Source organism: Rhipicephalus microplus, chromosome 4 (genome assembly GCF_043290135.1).
Source record: "Rhipicephalus microplus isolate Deutch F79 chromosome 4, USDA_Rmic, whole genome shotgun sequence".
Taxonomy (NCBI): Eukaryota; Metazoa; Arthropoda; class Arachnida; order Ixodida; family Ixodidae; genus Rhipicephalus; species Rhipicephalus microplus.
The window spans coordinates 45,993,547-46,007,334 of record NC_134703.1 but is presented as its reverse complement, the minus strand read 5'-3'; the positions used below and the strand labels follow the sequence as shown (position 1 = coordinate 46,007,334).

The 13,788-nt window shown below is 45.8% G+C and overlaps 1 protein-coding gene across 1 annotated transcript in view; it reads left to right on the top strand.

The window, feature by feature from the left end:
- The window catches only part of LOC142814257 (ATP-binding cassette subfamily G member 4-like), a 31,611-nt gene that overhangs the window by 7,685 nt on the left and 10,138 nt on the right, over positions 1–13,788 (top strand). The window contains exons 5-8 of the mRNA XM_075892690.1: positions 15–160; positions 5,209–5,332; positions 5,816–5,930; positions 12,356–12,507. Of these exons, the coding sequence (XP_075748805.1) occupies positions 15–160; positions 5,209–5,332; positions 5,816–5,930; positions 12,356–12,507 (537 nt within the window). The remainder of the gene's footprint in view (positions 1–14; positions 161–5,208; positions 5,333–5,815; positions 5,931–12,355; positions 12,508–13,788) is intronic.

The window sequence follows — 13,788 nt, the reverse complement described above, 5'->3', positions numbered from 1 at the left end:
ATCGCTTAACGCAGGTAAACGAGGCGCTGTGTCGATGGGGCCTGGAGAAATGCGGGAACACTAGAGCCGGACAGCTTTCCGGCGGGCAGCGAAAGAGGCTCTCGATTGCGCAAGAGGTTGTGGGCAACCCTCCAGTGATTTTCCTGGATGAACCAACGAGGTTGGCGCCTTGCCATTTCTGCCACTTATAATGTGTTTCCAGCTGCTTGTCAAAGTGTTGTTCTTCGTGTTGGGTAACACGTTTATATATATATATATATATATATATATATATATATAAGATAACTTGCCGTGGGCAAGTTATCTTTTCCCTCACTTTTCTCTCTTCTCATTTACAATACAATTGGCCTAATAACTTCCCCTATACCTTCCTTGGCATTATTGTCTGTTACATCTCATTAATATTGTATAAAAACGCGAAAAACGACCCTTAGGTGCACACTTGTCTCCCTTATATATATATATATATATATATATGTGTGTGTGTGTGTGTGTGTGTGTGTGTGTGTGTGTGTGTGTGTGTGTGTGTGTGTGCGTGCGTGCGTGCGTGCGTGCGTGCGTGCGTGCGTGCGTGCGTGCGTGCGTGCGTGCGTGCGTGCGTGCGTGCGTGCGTGCGTGCGTGTGTGTGTGTGTGTGTGTGTGTGTGTGTGTGTGTGTGTGTGTGTGTGTGTGTGTGTGTGTGTGTGTGTGTGTGTGTGTGTGTGTGTGTGTGTGTGTGTGTGTGTGTGTGTGTGTGTGTGTGTGTGTGTGTGTGTGTGTGTGTGTGTGTGTGTGTGTGTGTGTGTGTGTGTGTGTGTGTGTGTGTGTGTGTGTGTGTGTGTGTGTGTGTGTGTGTGTGTGTGTGTGTGTGTGTGTGTGTGTGTGTGTGTGTGTGTGTGTGTGTGTGTGTGTGTGTGTGTGTGTGTGTGTGTGTGTGTGTGTGTGTGTGTGTGTGTGTGTGTGTGTGTGTGTGTGTGTGTGTGTGTGTGTGTGTGTGTGTGTGTGTGTGTGTGTGTGTGTGTGTGACGCTATTAATGGGCGACGTGGCCTGGCTCATACCCGATGTTTTTTTCCATTCTGACTTCTTCCTCCTCGGTTTCTACTACAAGTCACTGCCTTCCTGCGTCACAGGATTGCCCCTACCACTGAAAGAATGTGCGAGTTACAATCAACAAAACAACAAAAAGCATAAAGTGAAGAATGTCAAAATTCGCGGTAGTTCGATTTCAGGAGGGAGTTGTGCCCTGGATAGCATAACCCTGCCATGCACATCTCCACTGATGATGACACGACTTGAGGTCTTGTGAAGAACGAACAAGGCTTGAAATCTGTGTAGCATTGGATTGACGGATGTCTTTGGCATCGGATCCAGCGCCGTCGTGGCAATAGATGCTTTGCTTCTAGTCGGCGCGCGTGAGAACCGAGGATGATGGGACGATGTCTTTTTTTCTCCGTTGTATACGTAGGAGCTTCATGTCTCTTTCATAACTTTCTGTGTCGTTCTCTCAGTTTGTTGGATCGCAGACATGGCGTTGAGAACTGGTGCAGAAAATTTTGTCGACGTTTCTTTCTGCGAAGATGGTGTGATGTGATTGCGCGCGTTTAAAAAGTGCGCCACTCCATCAGCCAGAAGAAGATGAAGATAACGCTTGGCTGCGGCACGTGTGGGCGTGAACATTTTTCTTCAATGAGGTCCTTCCACGGAGATTTCAATGCCCAATGGCTGGGTACCACGAAAGTACGGAATCTCCAATCGGGACGAGACAAGTGGGCCAGAGCGGCAGCAGAAGCCTGAGCAGAGGAGATGAAAGGGAGTTTGAAGAAGACGGGGCAAGCAGAAGGTCGTCACCGGACCGGGCGCTGAAGATGGGCCGTCGGGCGTCAGACCCGAGCCTGCAGGACTTCAACCGGCCGGGCTGCCGTCGTGTTCCCGCTCGAGAGGACCGTGGCCATCCGGTCCTGAACTCCTTCCTAGGACCTGCGGACTTTGGTTTCAACAGGCGAGCAACAGCCGTCGGGCTACGGGCCTGAGCTGTGCGCCCAGCTGCTTGGCCAGGTGGACCCTGGTTCGCTGACGCGTCGCCACCAGCCTGCGTTCTCTCGTCACCGACGGTTCCACAGTCCTAAAGTCAGGCAGACGTGGCCGAGTCAGGACGAAGTGAAGAAGGTGGCCAGGGCGTGGGAGTGGCGGCCAGCAGAGCTCCTGCATCAAGGTCTCAGCAGGCTCCCACCTGGACACAGAGCTTCTTCTCGTCACCTGACGTGGGCCAGGCTTGTTCTGGTCTTCTGGCGTTGGCCAAAAGAAAACGCCTCCGACTTCGTGTGTGAGCTGCGGCTGCCGAACGCCGGAAGGTCACTGACTTCAACCAGCCCGACGCTTCCTTCCGTGCAAGTCAACCTCGTGAGCGTCTCAAGCTAATCGCCAGTCTTTCCCCTGTTGCACGAGTGCGTGTTCACCATTACTCAGTCGCATCGGTTGCAAGCCCCGCATCACCACTGTCATCGTTTACGTGAGTGCGTCCATGCCTTCCTTGGTAGCACAGCCTTCGCTGCAAGCACCGCGTCCCGCTATGTTGTGACAAGGCTTATTTTACACCGAACATTTATGTCCATGCACTGCTCACGTCTTTAGCCGTTTGTTCTTCTCACTAACCTCTTTCTAGTTATGTATGCTGTGTTCTTTGTCTGCTATTTGTTGTTAGGGGTTTCTAAATATATTGAGTGTTGGGAATTAGGGTGGAAGCAAATGGTCTCGTCAGCTCTTTTCCCGATGATGGTTATGTCATCGGTGGTTTTTGCTTTACACGAACCTACACGAGAGCTTGCCCATTAAACAGCCTCGTGACAGATGGCATAGGCATCGACTTTGTCTTTGCTTCTTTAATTGATGTTGTCTATGATGACCTTTCAGCCACAAGTGTACTCGTGAGGAGGTTTCACTTGATAGTTGTTCTTGTTCGAGTAGCCGTTGCAGTTCTTGGGGTTCGTGGAGTTGCTTTTGTTGAAATTGCTCGTCTTGTTGTGAAAGTTCGTCAGATGGACCTCTTTCAGGAACACGAGTCTGCTTTTCTTTAGATGGTGATGTGATCAGTAGATTGTCGGTAGTCGACACTGTACTTCTAGGCTTGTCTTGCGATAAAAGCAGCGTGACAGGCTGTTGAGAAAGCTCCCAAAATGGTTGTGAGTCATCCTTGATTGTAAATGCTTTTGTCAGTTGACAATGCGCTGGCGTTGGTGGATTCGAAATTCCTGCAGTGCTTTGACTCACATGTGTGTTATCACTTGACGATGAGAGCACAACAGACATGGCTTCAGGTGGTTCTGATGGCGTATGTTTTTCTTTTTGCAGCGTGATTAGGCTGAGAATGTCTGTCGAACGACCCTGGTCGGGAACGTCAGGGCGTGGGCTGGTATTGCGAGGATTCACCAGCTCGTCACACGTAAATTCCGTCACACGCTCGAAACCGTTTGGGCCTTGTGTGTGACACGAAGCATCAAGGTATTCGGGTGGTTCAGTAAAATCTGAAGTGTTGTGGTGCAGTGAACACGTTGAAAATGCCGATTTCATTGCTCTTGGGAAAGGCGGCTTTAGGTTCAGTTTTTTGGCGAAATTGTCTAGATTCCTTTCGGTATACGGACGCTTTACCTCTTCTGTTGCGACGTGCAAGTTACCAGTCAGTGTTCGAATGCGTGATGTTTTTTCGGAAGAGTCATATGATGGTACAATTGTGGTATATTTTCTCTGAGGTCTCGTTTGGACAATGGGGTTACTGCGGGAAGACTTCGCGTAACTGTGATGGGTGAGTTGAAATGCCTTCCGCTGATGAGGTAGGGACCGGTCTTCATCGTATTCTTCGAAACGAATGATCATTTCTTCTTTGATCTTCTTCCAAGACTCATAGTTCTCGAAGATGTGGGTGAGGTAAAATTTGAATGCCTCACCTGAGATGCAGTCAGTGAAGTTTGTGATCATCTCCCGTTCCGACCAGGATGCAGCGGCAGCGTGGAGCTCGAAAAGGTTGAACCAGTCCTGTACGGATCCGCCGTCCGCTGATCCGGTGTACTTGGGGATGTCAAGGTCGTCTGATGGTGCTGTCATGATGCTGGTCTTGGTGTAGAGTTGGGATGTACTTTTGTGGTCCACGTTCGGTCACTGCGTCTTGCTGAGACGATCGAAGATGGCGGCCGGTTGATGAAGTGGCCGCCAGGTCTTCATCCTGTCGACTCGTGTGACGCTATGATGACTGGGTGACGGGGCCTGGTTCATACCCGATGTTTTTTTTTTCATTCTGACTGTTAGGTTTCGTTATTTAAATCAGGTAACATTGTGCCTTGATACCTTCTACCATATTAGTATATATATATATATATATATATATATATATATATATATATATATATATATATATATATATATATATATATATATATATATATATATATATATATATATATATATATATATATATGAGATCTAACAGACAGTAATGCCAAGGAATATACAGGGGAAGTTATTAGAACTAATGGAATGTAAATAAGAAGAAAAGTGGATGAAAAAATAACCAGCCGTGAGCAGGAATCGAACCTACGACCTTCGAATAACGCGTTCGATGCTCTAACCACTGAGCTACCACAGCGGCCTTCCCTCCATCCACTTTTTTGGGTTTATATGTGAATTTAAATTCACATATAAACCCAAAACACAGACAATATAGCTGCTGTAGCTCAGCTAGATCGTCGTATGTGTTATTCGAAGGTCTCATGTTCAGTCTCTGCGAGCGCCAAATTATCTTTGCGTCTGCTTTTCTTTCTACACATTTACACAATTACTACTCATAACATCCCCCTACATTTTTTTTTGCGATCAATGCCTGTTAGTTGTCATTAACATTGTGTTTAAGAAAAAAGAACGAGCCCTTAGGTTTCCATTTATGTCCTTTATCTTCAAATAAGTGGTTGGTATTTCAACGAAGTTTAAGTGATAGTGAGAACCCATTAATGCCTCGAGATTAAGTCATCATTCTTCTCACAACAAAACATACTGAAGTGGAGCAAGGAACTTCAGGAAGGAGTCGAGATAAAACGCTGAGATAGAGTATCTGTGGAAAGCGTTTGATGTCATCGTATCCATACAGCCGAGCGAAAGTCGAGGACGTATACATTTGGTTAACAAGTACTAACAGATGTTATTTTTGTGACTATATTTTTACACACACTTCTTATCAACAGTGGCCTGGATTCAAGCTCCGCTCTTCGCTGCGTTTTCGCGATGAAGTGCCTCGCCACAGCCGGACATACAGTTATATGCTCTATCCACAATCCCAGTGCCAAGCTGTTACACCACTTCGATACGGTAAGCAAAGCCGCGCCATTCATCTCAATAGGGAGTTTTTCTGTAGGGGCCCCAAAGCACTTAACGTCTGCTCGCTTTGGGTCAAGCAGGAGCTGAGCATTTTCTAATAGGTTCTGCGGCACCTTAAACCCTTCTCTTATCCAATGTCACTCAAGCCTTGACCGAGACTGGTCACTGCAGTGGGCGCCGTCCCGTTTGTCTGACGTACTCAAAGCTTTTAAGGCAGGCTTTGGGGGTCCCACTAAATTAAAAAGTATATCATTCCCGACGCAAAACTGAAACTCTGTTTCAGTCTCACGCATGCGCAGTGGCCTGAGCGCTATTTTTGGGGGGGGGGGAGGAGGGGTGCCCTAAAACGACTGGGGCCCCTATTCTGAAACTCCCTAGTAAGCATTTGAGAATAACTTACGAACGTAGAAGAAACAAAGCGCTGCCGCTATTGACAATTATTGCGTGCCCTAACGAATTGTTTTCATTTTCCAGTTGTATATGATATCAAATGGAATTTGTATCTATAACGGTTCAGTGGAAGCACTCCTGCCATTTCTTCAATCTCAAGGTTTGAACTGTCCAGCGCATCACAACCCAGCCGACTACCGTAAGTAAGGACACAACGTGAAGTCACTCTATAAAAAAACAAAATATTGAATATAGTGCTCTTTACGGAAAGACCTGCGTTCCGCAGGGGATCACGACTAGCTTTGAATGCACGATCCAATATGGTAGGCACAAATGCTTCAAGTTTAAATATGGAAAAACTATAGTTTCCGCTAATGTTTTTGTTTCGTGAATAGCGTCGATCATTTAAGCAAATATTTTTGTTAATATCACTGAAAAATTCCAACCTTCGTTCTACTTCTTGAATATTATATAATGAAACATGAATAATGTCACCTCTACGCAGATATCAGGCTGCTGTGGCAGGTTGTCCACTGAGTAGTTCAAGAGTTATAAAATAATTAACCAAACAAAGGTCATAAGGATGAAGAACGTACAGCGCGAACACAAGACGGGAATACTAAAGATGGGACACAGACAAGCGCTGACTAGCAACTGAATTTTTATTAACACAGAAGCGGAAAATATATACGGAAAAAACAACAGAAACAAGAAAACTGAAAAAATTACAGCATGACAAAGATACTTCCATGTTATTGTTACACGCGCTCTTCTAGAAAAGATAATTCTTTGGCCGATAACCCGATGGAAGCCATGCTGATGCATAGCGACCCTTCTTTTGCGATATGAGCGGCTTCAATGATTTCACGAGTACGCATGTCCTGATGTCTGCCGATGATTGTTGTTTCTTCAAACAGGGGTGTGCAACCACAGGAACTGCAATGAATGGCCAAAAAACCTTCTTTGGCGTTGCGCACATTATTTTTGTGCTCTCGGAGGCGGTCATTTAGACACCTTCCAGTTTGGCCTATATAACAACACCCGCATGAAAGTGGAATGCGATAAATGACATTATGTGAACAATCTAGAAATTTCTTACGATGCTTGGTAGTGCACTGGCGTTTCCTTTTTTTGACGGGACAGGTGACACGTGAAAGATATGACAATTTGTGAGGTGCTGAAAAAACCACTCGAACGCCGCACTGTTGCCCTATTTTCCTGAGACGATGTGAAATATTATGCATGTATGGTATGACCGAAATCTTCTTGCCTCGACCGGTTTCCATGCTTGCCTGCTGAACATTTTCCTGGCAGCTTTTCTTCTTTTTTCTGTAAATTACTTCCGCTACCGATGTGAGCAGCTTATGTGGATAACCTGCTGCTTCGAGCCGACGAATCTGCGCCAAGAAACTTCTAGTGACAACGTGGTGACATGATTTATCTAATGCGTTAGAAAGACATGTTTGAACAATGCTTCGCTTGACTAATTTTGTGTGTGACGATGTGTACGGCAACAACGGTTTTTGTGCTCGTGGTTCGTACATCCAACATGAATGTTGATTGGCAAATGTTAGTCTGAGATCTAAAAAACGAATGCTGTTGTCTTCTGGCATTTCATGTGTGATACACAGCGGCGACAGGCACTCTTTAAATAATGATATGAGGTGACTTGTTGCAACTTGAAAGTTATCTGCATTGCGCTTGAGAATCACTAGATAATCATCTACAAAACGGAAGGTTTTCAGAACGCTGCTACCATTGAGCCGTGCGTTAAGAGCTCTGTCTAACTTTGCTAGATAGAGGTCACTCAACAGTGGGGCAATGCATGAGCCTATAGACACACCATTCTTTTGAAGAAAAATTTCATTGTTCCATTCAACATAGGTAGATTTAAGGTAAAACGAGACAAGGTCAAGGAAAGCACCGCCACTAATACAAGTCGTGTTCTGGAATGCTACGGATCCAAATTCATCGATGCATTCTTCGATACATGAAATTAGTTCTTTGGATGGCAGAGAATAATACAAGTCTTTCACATCGATTGAAAAGGCGGTGAGCTGTTCGTTCGGGTTTTGGTTGATGAAGCTTATGACCTCTTGCGAATTACGGATGAGGAAAGGATCATCAATTTTGAGCAGCTTCAAATTTTGTTGAATGAAACTCGCTAGTGCTTTCTGCCACGTTCCTTTTTCTGAAATTATTACGCGAAAAGGTGAGTCTTCTTTGTGGGTTTTGCATGAAAAAAAACATATCTAGGGCTAAATTCTGACATTTACCTATCGTTAGTGCCAGCTTTTTTAGATCTAGTTGCGAGCAAAGTAAGATGGCTTTTTCCTTAACTTTTGCTAGGGATACATCAGGGCATCGTTTAAACACAGAGAGAACAGCGCCATGCGCTTTTTGAAGGTACACATCATTTGGTAGTACAGCAAAACCTCCCTCTTTATCTGCTGGTACGACACACAGTTCATTCCGGAGCAAGAACGTGGAGACTTTCTTTAGAGGCAAGTTGTGGCTTGTGGGCTTACCATGCATCAGAACGTCAACGCCCTCGGAAACGCACCTGTCGCATTCATTCGTCGGTGCGAGGCTTGAGACCTGTCGAACCACAGATAGCAGCTCCGCGGGAGTCTTTCTCTGTTCCACTGCAAACTTTGGGCCCAGCCCCAGGGTGCGGCGCACTTGTTCTGAAAGCTGGACGTCATCAGCGACGTGGACGACGCCTTCCTGACGCGGTCTAGTTGGTCACGGTCTAGACACGGTCTAGACATATGTGGCAATGTGCACTGAGGCAACTACGGATTGTGCAGCCAACTAGACCGCGTCAGGAAGGCGTCGTCCACGTCGCTGATGACGTCCAGCTTTCAGAACAAGTGCGCCGCACCCTGGGGCTGGGCCCAAAGTTTGCAGTGGAACAGAGAAAGACTCCCGCGGAGCTGCTATCTGTGGTTCGACAGGTCTCAAGCCTCGCACCGACGAATGAATGCGACAGGTGCGTTTCCGAGGGCGTTGACGTTCTGATGCATGGTAAGCCCACAAGCCACAACTTGCCTCTAAAGAAAGTCTCCACGTTCTTGCTCCGGAATGAACTGTGTGTCGTACCAGCAGATAAAGAGGGAGGTTTTGCTGTACTACCAAATGATGTGTACCTTCAAAAAGCGCATGGCGCTGTTCTCTCTGTGTTTAAACGATGCCCTGATGTATCCCTAGCAAAAGTTAAGGAAAAAGCCATCTTACTTTGCTCGCAACTAGATCTAAAAAAGCTGGCACTAACGATAGGTAAATGTCAGAATTTAGCCCTAGATATGTTTTTTTCATGCAAAACCCACAAAGAAGACTCACCTTTTCGCGTAATAATTTCAGAAAAAGGAACGTGGCAGAAAGCACTAGCGAGTTTCATTCAACAAAATTTGAAGCTGCTCAAAATTGATGATCCTTTCCTCATCCGTAATTCGCAAGAGGTCATAAGCTTCATCAACCAAAACCCGAACGAACAGCTCACCGCCTTTTCAATCGATGTGAAAGACTTGTATTATTCTCTGCCATCCAAAGAACTAATTTCATGTATCGAAGAATGCATCGATGAATTTGGATCCGTAGCATTCCAGAACACGACTTGTATTAGTGGCGGTGCTTTCCTTGACCTTGTCTCGTTTTACCTTAAATCTACCTATGTTGAATGGAACAATGAAATTTTTCTTCAAAAGAATGGTGTGTCTATAGGCTCATGCATTGCCCCACTGTTGAGTGACCTCTATCTAGCAAAGTTAGACAGAGCTCTTAACGCACGGCTCAATGGTAGCAGCGTTCTGAAAACCTTCCGTTTTGTAGATGATTATCTAGTGATTCTCAAGCGCAATGCAGATAACTTTCAAGTTGCAACAAGTCACCTCATATCATTATTTAAAGAGTGCCTGTCGCCGCTGTGTATCACACATGAAATGCCAGAAGACAACAGCATTCGTTTTTTAGATCTCAGACTAACATTTGCCAATCAACATTCATGTTGGATGTACGAACCACGAGCACAAAAACCGTTGTTGCCGTACACATCGTCACACACAAAATTAGTCAAGCGAAGCATTGTTCAAACATGTCTTTCTAACGCATTAGATAAATCATGTCACCACGTTGTCACTAGAAGTTTCTTGGCGCAGATTCGTCGGCTCGAAGCAGCAGGTTATCCACATAAGCTGCTCACATCGGTAGCGGAAGTAATTTACAGAAAAAAGAAGAAAAGCTGCCAGGAAAATGTTCAGCAGGCAAGCATGGAAACCGGTCGAGGCAAGAAGATTTCGGTCATACCATACATGCATAATATTTCACATCGTCTCAGGAAAATAGGGCAACAGTGCGGCGTTCGAGTGGTTTTTTCAGCACCTCACAAATTGTCATATCTTTCACGTGTCACCTGTCCCGTCAAAAAAAGGAAACGCCAGTGCACTACCAAGCATCGTAAGAAATTTCTAGATTGTTCACATAATGTCATTTATCGCATTCCACTTTCATGCGGGTGTTGTTATATAGGCCAAACTGGAAGGTGTCTAAATGACCGCCTCCGAGAGCACAAAAATAATGTGCGCAACGCCAAAGAAGGTTTTTTGGCCATTCATTGCAGTTCCTGTGGTTGCACACCCCTGTTTGAAGAAACAACAATCATCGGCAGACATCAGGACATGCGTACTCGTGAAATCATTGAAGCCGCTCATATCGCAAAAGAAGGGTCGCTATGCATCAGCATGGCTTCCATCGGGTTATCGGCCAAAGAATTATCTTTTCTAGAAGAGCGCGTGTAACAATAACATGGAAGTATCTTTGTCATGCTGTAATTTTTTCAGTTTTCTTGTTTCTGTTGTTTTTTCCGTATATATTTTCCGCTTCTGTGTTAATAAAAATTCAGTTGCTAGTCAGCGCTTGTCTGTGTCCCATCTTTAGTATTCCCGTCTTGTGTTCGCGCTGTACGTTCTTCATCATGCAATACCAACTAGCCCAAAGTTTCACTCTTCTAAGTCATAAGGATATGTGGAAGCCGCTACATACTAACTTAGATAAAAACTCACTGCCGCAATATCCGCAAAAATAGATTCCAAAAAGTCACAGCTTTGCCGCAAATGTGAAGCAACGAACGTGATAACCACAATTTGAAAAGTCACGCGCAGAATGGAAAGCTGATCGAAACGTGCCCCACATTTCTCGCGCACAAATTACGCACAAAACTTACTCACAGGTACGGATGCACGCGAATAAGCGTCTTATTTGTTACTTCACGGAGTCTGCAAAGCGCGCGCTCTTCGCAAACGGAGACTACAATGACTGCAGTGACGTTTGTGCGCCCAGTAACTAGAGCAGAATCGTTCCACGCAAAGCCCAACGCCAGCCAAGGCCTACGATCCTCCCCTCCTCGCCACCGCGAGATAAGGCCGCGCGAGGGAGCGGCGCTCCCCTTCTCTAAGCCGGGCAAAGTACACGTAGGAGATTAGAGTGGGCGCCGCTGCGCGATGTGGCGACTTGCGCTCATTGCGCCATCTTTGTGGTAATGCCGAAAACACAGCACTGGTAAGTGGTAGATATAAATAGCTTGCCGTTTGAATGGTGAAGAACGTTATGTTGGATCAGTTGGCATTAGTTCATGATAAAACGTTAAAGCCCACATATCAATCGATCAGTTCATGATAAACAGAATGTCAAGAAAATATTGCACACAAGGAAAAATAAAGACACTGACGGCATGAAACTAGCAACCTATATATCTTTATTCAGGAGATACATACTTAAACCACGACTCAATTCTATCAAACCCAACGAGTCAACAAAAAAACAGAAACTTTGCGCTCAGCATGCCAACGTCAAGTAACGTTCTGGAAAGGTTATCCCGTCCTGGTGAAAACCGACAGACGGGTGGCTGATGCGATCTAGCCCCTCCCTTTGCACAAGGCCGTTGTGCTTGAAGATTACTGTTGTTGGATCAAAAGCAGGCTTGCTAGTAGCGCGTCGTTTTTCAGTGGCTAGTAGAGCCGTAGAGAGTCGTCGGTGTGCTTGTTTAGGCCTTGTACCGTATTTTCGCGCCCTTTTGTTTATCGAAAATTTGGGTCTGTCTGTCAGTCACACAATTCGGCCACCCAGCAATAGCTCAACGCCCAGCCATCTTGAACTGGTGGCGTCTTTCATACTTGTGAACATTGTTGATTAAAAGGCAAATATTGCGTACATCTGAGGCGCCGCATCAATACGTAAGTATTAGGCAGTGTATTCTTTTACTAGAAAACATATAGATACATAAATCTAAAGATCCTAATGTTTTTTACGCTGCGCTGAAATTGTGACACTATACACACACAAAAAAAACACTCAGCAGATATTAAGTTGCTGCCACCTGGCACTCACCCTGGGTTCTGCAGAAGCTCATGTTTCCCGACGGCACTGCCAGATGGCGTCCATATCTCCTCCTCTATTTTATCAATTTCAGTTATATCCGGCTGATTCAACATAGAAGAGGTGCTATCTAAGGCAAGGCAAAACATGAATGCCTATCATCTTTCGACGACGTTTGCAGCAAAGCAGGCAAATACGCGGTCTTTTTTTTTTACATCATCACTGTTTGTAAAGGGTTCTTTTTATCCTTAGTCACAGAGATCGCTTCCGGAGAACATGGAGACGTTCAGGCACGACTTGGGGCGCACTTCACACCATACGGCATTGAACCTGTTATCGAGGACGTGGTGCTTCCTTCAGAACGCCGAATTACACGATACGGAGGTCGTATTATGACCGAGCAAGTGAGTGAACTTGGCTTTTGTTAACGTTTGATAATGGCTTGGACGGGAGCAAAAGGTTAAAATGATCAGAAGTGGAGTGGTACGTATCACATTAGGTGTACAACTTTATAATGCAGTGATGTTCCGTGCAGGGAATTTTTCCTTTATCGGCGAATTTTCGTCTGTCATTTTGAGCCAAAGGGAAAAAAAGGAATGGTGGTGGTGTTGGTGGTGGTAGTATTGCAGCAGGCGGGGTTATCCCGGCCTGCATGGCCGGCAATTGTTCCGCCTGAGCATCTCCTGAACTTGGAAATTGTCACCACGTGTCAGACAGCCCAGTGTCTCGCAGGAAGACCAACAAAATTTGTTGCACGTTCCTCCTGGTTTCTGGGGTCCTTCGGGAAAATGACATCATCAGCTGTCCGGTGCCTATGACAGCCTTTTTGCGAGGTGCGGATCATCGCTGGTCTTTGCAAACAAAACTGTGGAGAAAGCCAAATGAAATGTTCAATATCTCGGATGTCACCGCAGAAGGCACAGAACGGGGAAGCGTATCTCCCAGTCTTGAATGACCAGGCCGGGGCGTACGTGGAGGCGGTTCTTATGCGGTACAACAGCGTCGCTTGTTCACGAGAAAGTCCATGAATGACACATGCTTGGTGTGGAAACTTGTAGATCGCCTTGAAATGATTGCGCATCACATCTTTGTTGTTCTGGTAAGTCTTGGGAGTTCTTACTTTTGAAACAGATGTCCGTGCTTCGCATGCAAGGGCATGAGCCTTCTTATTGCCTTCATTTCCAACGTGGAATTGGATCCACTGAAACTTTATATTAAAACTCTTGCCAATTAGGTGTTTAATTAGTGCCATAGATTGCCAGGTGAACTTGTAGGCCACGATGGAGTCTGTAGCGCCGATTTATAGTCCGTCAGCACTACAACATCTCGCGCAGAAAAGGATCGCAATTTCCGTAAAGCCATCGTGATTGCAGCGCTTTCTACCGTTGTGGACGAAACCACGCGATCCAGGGGGCCCGACCAAGACACGTCAGAAAGGGCATGCAGAAAGCCGCTGCGCAGCTATCCGTTTGTGTGCTCACTGATCCGTCGGTGTACACTTGTAGGTGGCTGTGGTACATGGTGCTCAAGTGGTCCAGCGCAAGAAATTTTGCTTCCGCGGCTGGAATGGCAAGCTTCGCTGGTAGCTTGGGTACGCTGAAGTTACACGCAACATCCACAAAAGACCATGGCGGGTCCATAGGGCGCCGTTTAGGCAGTTTCAAGCTTAAATATTGAAATGTGTT